Source organism: Misgurnus anguillicaudatus, chromosome 19 (genome assembly GCF_027580225.2).
Source record: "Misgurnus anguillicaudatus chromosome 19, ASM2758022v2, whole genome shotgun sequence".
NCBI lineage: Eukaryota > Metazoa > Chordata > Actinopteri > Cypriniformes > Cobitidae > Misgurnus > Misgurnus anguillicaudatus.
Window position 1 is genome coordinate 23618999 of NC_073355.2, and position 9085 is coordinate 23628083.

General features: G+C 37.3%; 1 protein-coding gene and 1 long non-coding RNA gene across 2 annotated transcripts; one reads left to right on the forward strand and one right to left on the reverse strand.

The window, feature by feature from the left end:
• Positions 1-67: 67 nt before the first annotated feature.
• On the reverse strand, positions 68-6092 carry slc25a23b (solute carrier family 25 member 23b). The gene is made up of 10 exons (XM_055193460.2): positions 5892-6092; positions 4669-4792; positions 3937-4024; positions 3670-3781; positions 3427-3585; positions 3014-3160; positions 2821-2934; positions 2339-2506; positions 2106-2256; positions 68-2025 (listed from the first exon to the last, which is right to left on the reverse strand). The coding sequence occupies exons 1-10, from the start codon at positions 6090-6092 to the stop codon at positions 1841-1843; spliced, it is 1449 nt and encodes a 482-aa protein (XP_055049435.1). The 3' UTR covers positions 68-1840.
• Positions 6075-7339, forward strand: LOC141351050 (uncharacterized). The gene is made up of 2 exons (XR_012359208.1): positions 6075-6217; positions 7156-7339. It is a non-coding gene; the product is annotated as an uncharacterized lncRNA (long non-coding RNA).
• The last annotated feature ends 1746 nt before the right edge of the window (positions 7340-9085 follow it).

Genomic DNA, 9085 nt, shown 5'->3' on the forward strand with positions numbered 1-9085 from the left:
TATGGTAGCCGTCTGATGGCATTTGTGTGAGAAATTATTAATAAATTTAAGACGACATGTTTTACAGTATAGCATTTTATTGTATCATATAAGCTTACATCTGACCTTTGTAAACAGTATTTTGAGAGCATCAAGTTTCGTTTGAGAAAATAATTATAAGAGGAACTGACAGTAAAATATTACTTTTTAGGAAACAGGACAGAATTGTTAGTAATCATCACATTTTAATATGTAAATAAAACTTGTTGCCACTGGCTCAAAAGTAGCATGCACTTCTTTTAAAGTGATACAGTATGTCAAGGCACACTATTGCGATGCAATCAATAAAGAAACTATATATCTAAATGTGACAATTCAAGATGGCAATTATATCAGAGGGTTTATGTCCCCACACAACTACATTCAAACTGTATTTTTAATCAAGACCATTTGTTGTATTCAAAATTAAAAATGCAGACTTTTAAAGATAAGTTTGTCTTTTAAGAATGTCATGGGCTTAGATCTGGGTACTGCAATCACTTTCTTTTTCCGTTACCTCCTAATTTGGGATTTGTTTGGGAGTGTAAGGTTTCTCAAGATCTCCCAAAAGTTTCTAGCAGTTAAATCATCATTAAATGCAATTAGCTGCAACATTTATACTCTCTTAATTGAAAATAACAGTTAAAATAGTGCAAATATAGATCCTTGGAATATTTTAATTTTGTATTTTTAACATTCAGCAATGTCAACAGTGATACTGAATAAATACAGAAATATGATATACATACATTCTTGTAATAAAACATATCCTACATGTATTCATGTTTAATGTCACATAAACATAAATTTCTTGTTAGCTTACTTTAAATATAACAGTGTTTGCATATTTCTCTCAAAGGAAATACCTGTACATTGACATGCAGATCATCATTGATAACATGCATTATGGTTTAAGCACCTTTGTTTAGAGATTTATAAATTAATTTAATGCATTGTACTACATTCACCACATTTTATAAACACAAAGTAAAGAAACTAAATAATCTGCAGTGTTCTTCTAATACTTGTGTTGTTCAAGACAATATTATCATTACTAACCGTATTCTGCCCCCTAACAATGAGAATGATAAAAATTTGAAAAGGCTAAAATGGCAGCAAAGCAGCAGTGATGTCAATAACCAAGTCAGTTTAGACATAGGTTTAGACATTTAAGATATAAGTTCAATATTTCTGAAAAGTGCAAATCCCTTAATCACTAATTGTATATAATATGCTTATCTCTGACTGACCTGAAGAAAATTTTTAAAATAAGAAAAATCCCTCCTAAAATTGACTTTTGTCAGACAGAAATAATTTCTTAAGATATTCTGTGATCTATTGTACACATTAAACACCTTATATTTGGTGAATTTAATGAGATGAACTTTGGTTATCATTTAAAAAAAGCTTATACTCCAAAATACTGTAATGATATTCCACCCATCACTTCCTATTTGACAAAAGTTATATATGAAATTAACTAATATGTATTTCAGTTCATTACCTGGCAATCCCTGTACATAACCATAACCATAGGTTTTGTGTTCTTTCCAGATAAGAAACAGCAGATATGCCTAAACAATGTTCAATAAACCTGAAATCTCCAAGCTGCCAGTCAGAGAAACACAGAAATGACGATGGCTTAACACAATCTTATTAAAGATTGACCAAGGAAGAATGTGTACAGTGTAGTTTTAGGTCACTCACTGTAAATCCTCTTACTGCATTCTCTAGGGTCGTCCTTGCGTCCCTCTGGATCTCTTTTACTTCTAAACCAGCTTATTAGTTTCACCATCCTTTTTTACACTGATTCTGTCATAGTTTATGATCCCAGAACTCCCAGTGCTTTCTTCATATGCTCATAAACTACATAAGAGATGCTAACAGCAGGAATGACTTTGAGGAAATTGGGAGCAATCCCTCTGTAAAGTCCGGGAACGCCTTCGTGGGACACAATATGCTTGAACTGGCCAACCATGGTCAGCTGGGGAACGCCATCAGTTAAGGCTACCAATAAGAAATAAAACATATTATGTTTGGGTATGTCTTGGTTGCATGCAAAAGATTTGAAATGATATCTCACTCACCCTGGGCCTGCATGCGTGTGCGGATGAGAGCCAGAGGGTAACTGGCCAGCTGTCCACATGTGCTGGACACGGTGCCACATCCAAGCAGCACCAGAACCCCAGGGTCAGCTGAGCCCATGCAGTACCGCTGTAGCCAGGCATTTTTTAAAGTCTGACAGAAGAAGACCAAAAGACCTTATTGTAAAGGTAGATCAAAGATAAGGTTTATGCACTAAAACATTTTATGGCCATACCTCATAGACAGCCAGATCAATACCAGCATATGGGATAATGCCAAGTGTGTTGGGCACATAGCCTTTGTAAAAGGCCCGCACCCCTTCCTTATACAGTATCTGCTTGGCACAGTCTGCCATACCCGTATATTGTTTAGTCTTTCTGAGTGTCAGACGAGTCTTTAACACCTGGAAAAGACTGAGAAAACTTTAAAAGGGGGTGAGGGTCAAACTAAATACATTTGGCTTTAAGTGTGATCATTAAATAAACATCAGATGTTCAAGAAAAAGTCTTGTCTTACATACTTAAGCTTATCAGAAATAGAAAGACAATCTGTTCACTGTGAAAGAAATTCACTGTATAACATTTAGAAGAAAATGAGTCATCAAGCAATTAAAAGCTAGGTTCAGCTTCCCCTTTTACACGATTCTCTAGTGTCCTATGTATTTGTCTGCTCAGATCTCAGTAAGACTGATGGGACAGTAATATCTTTCTCTCTCACCTCCATAGGGTAGATGATGGTCTGAGCAGTTGCTCCTGCCAGTGAGCCTGCAATGAATCGCTCCTGAACCCTCAAAGGTCCACGCTCTTTACTGCCTCTGATCAGGCATTTGATCTACACAAAAGAAAAATGCTTGCTCAGAGATAATCAGTGCCAAAAGTATTTGCAGCTCAGACAAATCTAGTCTTGTTACCTGCTCATATGCCATGAATTTGATCGCTGTCTCTGGGGCAATTTTAAGCACGTTAATCCCGTTTCCTCTCCAGAGGGACCTAAAGCCCCCCTCCTTCACCATCCCCTGCAGGCCTCCTAACAGACCGACCCCACTAGAGCCATGGACCTATGGAAACCCACTCACTTAAATACATAAAATTTCCAACCTGCTTAAAAGACATCAATATAATATAAATATAATCATTGATGATTAACCATAAATTAATCATTTATTTACTTATATAGCATTTACTTTTAGAGATTTATTGGTTGGTTTACTCTTTTCTCAGTGCACCTTATTCTTTCTGAGTACTTCTTAAAATACAAAAAGCTTGAGATATACTGCATTTCCGAGAAACACTACAAATGTATTCATGGTAGATTAAATTCAACCTGAAGAAAAACTTTAAGGCGGTCAAGAGGGGCTGTTCCTGTTCGGGATACTGCTCCGGCCATTGCCCCGGCAGCCAACTGCCTCCACACCACACCTGAGCGTCTCTCTTTCTCTGAAAACTCATCCGGCACGGTCAGCTGTTCCCCAATGTCCAACATCTAAGACATTCATTATATCATGCCGTCAAAAGACATACAATATAAAGCATACAGTTATGAAACCTGAAATAGTTTTAAGCAAACCAGAGAGTGTTTCCAGTAATGGGCGATGTCCTCTATGTTGTGCAAAGGGTTAAACAAGAAGTGGTCCCGCCACTCGCTCCAGTTAATGGTCATTGTGCCGTCTCTGTCCATGCTAACACAAAAAACATGAATGAAGAATGTGACTCAAACTATGTGTGAGTCAACGCATAGGGGCTTTATAGAAACATCTCAGACTCGATTGAAAGCACAACCGGAGGCGGGAAATGAATGAGTCCATGACATTGACTAAAGTTAAAGATTTCTAACCTTTGCAGTATTGTGGAGGCCTGCTCAGTGGATACATTCACACCGAGGCTGCGCAAGCAGAGCTGAATTTCTGCAACGTCTATGCGACCTGATGTTAGAAAAAAACACATTCAATTCATAATGCAGGAAAGCAATGATACATCATTTCTACGTAAATTGCTTCGAAGGGGGGTAACAAAAAACTTAATTCATCTCACACATATTTTGGCTATTGAAAAAGTGAAACAACATGTGGGCACTCGCTATTATAGCATAGCTAAATGTGCTAAACGTGACCTTTATTAAAGGTGCAGTGGGTACATTTTAGAGGCATCTGGTGGTGAGGTTGCGAATTGCAACCAACGACTTAGTCCGCTGCTTTTGAAATAAATGCATAAAGAAGCTACGATAGCCACCACCGGACAAACATTTAATCATCGGAGACAACTTAGTAAAAAGGTTTGTCCGTTAAGGGCTTCTGTAGAAACATGGCGGCACAAAATGGTGACTTCCATGTAAGGGGACCCTCGGTGTATGTAGATAAAAACGTCTCATTCTAAGGTTATAAAAACATAACGGTTCATTTTACAAGGTCTTTATACACCACTGATAATATGGTTTTGTATATTATTTAGCATTTCTTTCAAGAGATCCTTCTAAAAATTACACGCTGCACCTTTAAGTATTATAAAGATAAATTGATGGTCAAACAAGCATGCAGAGTTTTTTCTGTATAAAAAATATAATACAGACCATCTTTGTTGTGATCCAGGCTGCTGAACATGAGTCTCAGGTTTTTCTCATGCTTGCGAAGATACTGCGTGAACTCTGTAAAGTCCAGCTGGCCGTCATCATTGCTGTCACTCTCACGTACAATCTGGGCAAGTACATGTACATTTATTTATTTAGCAGATGCATTTATCCAAAGTGACTTACAAATAGGAAAGCATTTAAGGTGCCATTAAACACTGTAGTCTGCAAAGCTATGTCTAAAGGTCGGAATAGGAGAAGCACAGTGGCTCTGTGGGTAGCACTGTTGCCTCACACCCTAAAGGTCCACGATTTGAGCCTTGGCTGAGTCAGGAGTCAGTGTCAGTATGGGTTTAGTCCTGATGCTTCGGTTTGCCAGGTGAATTGTAAATATCAACTTATGTATGAATTAGCCTGTGTGTAGATTAACTGGTTTTCACCACGAATATAGCTATAGATGCTGAAAAATGACATTAGAAAATAAATAAACAAATAGGGATAAAGCTCTAAACATAGCTTTGTTTATGCTTATTATAATCTTACAGGCACTTTATGGACCATTCACTTTATTTTATAAATAGAGAAAAGACTTTGAAGGGAAAAGCATAGGGAACCCATATAAGTAAGAACCTGACAAAAAAACATAAATTGCAAGTCTTCACACCCTTGCAGTGAAACAGCAGTCACTGGTGCTCATATATTTCTGCAGGTTGTTTATGGCATATGATTGCTCAACATGTTTCTAAAACAGTACACAAGCAAACAGGCTGGAGGGTTGTCAATATTGCAAAGTGGTAAGAGAAGTCTAACTCCTAAATAAATTAAACAGGATCACTTGTCATGGGTCAGAGACACAGACAGTTTCGGTCTTACTAAAATCTTTTGATCAGACAGCCAGTTATTAAAGGCATTCAAGTCCCCACCCACATATAGTGTAGGATACTTTACAAAAGTATATTTTATGCATACAGGTATGCCTTAGTATTTATTATAGTTGATCTATCCACATAGCTATTACTACATAATACTGTTTACATTAACAAAGTGTCTTACTATAATATACCATTTACAATGGTTTACTCTAGTAAATATTAAAGTATATTTGCCTGCTTAGTTTTCCGTTCTTTCATACATGCAGCTCCACCACCAGAAATTAATGTTTTAAAAGTACACAACAATACGTTATTAGCACCATGACAAGCGCACTGTATTATGAATCAGTGTACCTCGTCCACCTCGCTGCGTTTGATCCCCCTGGCATTTAATCCAGTGCGGAGCTCATTCACATCGATTCTTCCATCTTTATTTCGATCTAGTTGATCAAACAGTTGTGCCCATCGTTTCTCTTGCTCGGCATCTGACACACCGTTTTCTTGACAACGAGCCCGTGTCCAACCAGAGGGGAACCGAGCTCCCGCTTCGCCCATATGAAGCACTTTCTGCGATTTGTTCTTGATAATTCTGACAGTCTCATGCAGCAGCAGGGTCAACCTTCCCAATCCCAAATGAGCGCTTCCTCAGCAAATATGACTATGAGAGTTTGTAAAGTAAGGTAAGTTCATAAAACCGCTGTCTCTAAATATAAAGCTAATCTAGTATTTAGTGTTTCTCTTAACGATCATTTAAGAAGTAACCGCGTGTCGCACGTAGATATAACCGACGCGCGTGTTCTACGGTAGTCTGTCGCGATTAAAGCAGAGTTAATCCAGTAAGTATTAAACCTCTGGCACTCTGACTACAATAATAATCCCTGTATCTGTCCCACTGGTGAAACTGCAGCTCATTCATACGAACTGTATTCGTCTCGCATCACGCCACGCGCTGGCGCTGGTTTCTATGCGCATCACATCGAGAGCGCGCCCGCACTACTGCATTGTAGCGCGACACAGACTACTGTACTGATCTACTGTACATCTCAGTGAGACGTTTTTTTTAACAGATGACACATTCGCCTTCTCTGTGGCATCAACGTGACATCAACACTTTATTTAAAAACAGATAGGCCAATTAAATTTATAAGCATGTATGACAGAGACTTTGCATTTAATTGGTTTTTTTTTTAAATAAATAGCATCCTAAAAAGCAAACCACATTCTTATACGATGAACATAACCGTTGCTTTTTATTTAACACGATTTTGGACGCTTTTTATTGTGTCGACACCTGTAGTGTGATGCTTCGAGGTTTATGGAAACTAGAGTCAGCACTTGTGGGATATAGTGGAATAGATTAGAGTGACTAATGTAAAGGATTTTGTGACGATATAGGTGCCTCACAAAACCGCTTGTATCATGCTTATGTTATGTATGTGTTGCTGTATTCTAATTAGCAGTATTGCATTAGCAGCACAAAGGTTGTGGGGTCGATTCCATGGAACATACTGATAAAATGCATACCTGGAATCCACTATAAGTTACTTTGTAGCCTATAAAAGCATCTGTGATGCATAAATGTAGTGTTAATAGGTTACGCTTATTGTTTGTTATGCAGACTCCATGAGGGATCCAGTGCAGAGCCGGTTTGCAGTCTTGGATACTTTTTATGCAACCATCCATTCTCTGGACCTGCTTGTCCTGGAGCCATTCTCAGTATTATGGGTCACAGGAAGGGTACACCCTGAAGAGATGGCCAGTGATTACACGTTATGTGGTACATAAATACATTTTAACAGTTATATGCGTTTATATATGGTAGTGGATCACTAATATAAATATATATTACTGTTTTATGTTAGCAGTGAGACATACAGCTCTGGTTACCTGAACAAATCTTGTTCAGGTAACACAACAGTCCACCACTCTTAAAAAAATGACCCCTCATGGTCAAAGCATCATATAACTGAACTTTAAAGGCGGAGTCCACGATGTTTGAAAGCCAATGTTGATATTTGAAATTACCTAAACAAACACGCCCCTACCCCAATAGAATCTGGACCTTCTGTTGATAGACCTGCCCTACACATACGCAACCCGGCAAGGAATTTCGTTATATAGTCACGTATTTTTTTGATTCTTTTTTCGTGCTATTATCACGAAATTTCGTGTTTTTTCGTAGTTGTATAACGAATTCCTGTTTTCGTGTGATTATCACGTATTGGTTACTCGACTGTTTTGTCCTATTTTCTTACCATTGTCGCGGCGGTTTAGGGGTAGTTTTACAGAAAATGACATCACTAACCCAAACCAACTCTAACCCTAACGCCAGGCGACATATAAAAAAATAAATCAGGAAAAATAGTATAGATCAATATATTAAGTGACATTCTAATGCAAGCACCAAATCTAACCCTAAACCGAAGCGACAATGGTTTAAAAATAGGAAAAAACAGTCGAGCAACCAATACGTGATAATCACATGAAAACAGGAATTCGTTATACGACTACGAAAAAACACGAAATTTCGTGATAATAGCACGAAAAAAGAATAAAAAAAATACGTGACTATATCACGAAACTTTGTGAGACTGGGTAGCAGCTTACTGCACTGTAAGCCCGGATAAGTTGAATATACTTAAAAAAATGAAGCAAACTTGTTGCCCTAAAAACTTTAAGTAATGATTACTTAAACATATAAACTGTTTTAACAACAATTTTAAAGGCGGAGTCCATGATGTTTGAAAGCCAATGTTGATATTTGAAATCACCTAAACAAACACGCCCCTACCCCAATAGAATCTGGACCTTCTGTTGATAGACCCGCCCCACACATACGCAAACCGGCATTTGATTTGATTTGATTGGCTATAAGTGTGTTTTGGTAGTCGGCCCGTCTCCTTCTCCAAACCGTTTTTCAAACATCGTGGACTCCGCCTTTAAGTTGAATAGACTTCTTCCAATATCCCTGCACTCTTAACCCAGATTAGTTGACATTACTAGAAATTTGTGAGGAAACCCCTTGCATATAACTTTAGTTTTTATCACTTTATATTACATTTGATGTTATAAATGGTGTTATAACACAGAATTGATGACTGATTTTAAGTCAGTCATTGAATAAACATGATTCTCCACAGAAACACACACAATGTGTTTTTGACATGCATTGTCAGTACTGTGGAGAGAAATACAATAAAGTGTTCTGAACAGGGTTCATGTATGGAAACACTGATCACCTGAATGGTGACTTTACAAAATTATAATTTACAACAAAACAACATCAATAATATAAGAGCTTAAACATATATGACATTTTATTAACAAATATTTAAGTAGTGAAAGTCTTATCAGTTTTTATTCTGTGAAAAAGCAGAAAATAATCAAAGTATTCAGGCGCAAAGGATTATGGGTATTCCTCACAACATGAACTAATAATTTTAAGTTCATTCTACTTGAATGTTTTAGTTTAATGGATTTTGTAAGCTTAAAAGTTAAATCAACTAAACTTTTTTAAGCTTTGGCTTCAAAACAGAAAATATTAAGTG

Coding starts and splice junctions, on each gene's coding strand:
- slc25a23b (XM_055193460.2), bottom strand. CDS start 6,092: ATGGGCGAAGCGGGAGCTCGGTTCCCCTCTGGTTGGACACGGGCTCGT. Junction 3,161..3,426: donor GCCTTAAAGTTTTTCTTCAG/GTTGAATTTAAT, acceptor GGGTTTCCATAG/GTCCATGGCTCTAGTGGGGT. Junction 2,935..3,013: donor AATTCATGGCATATGAGCAG/GTAACAAGACTA, acceptor TCTTTTGTGTAG/ATCAAATGCCTGATCAGAGG.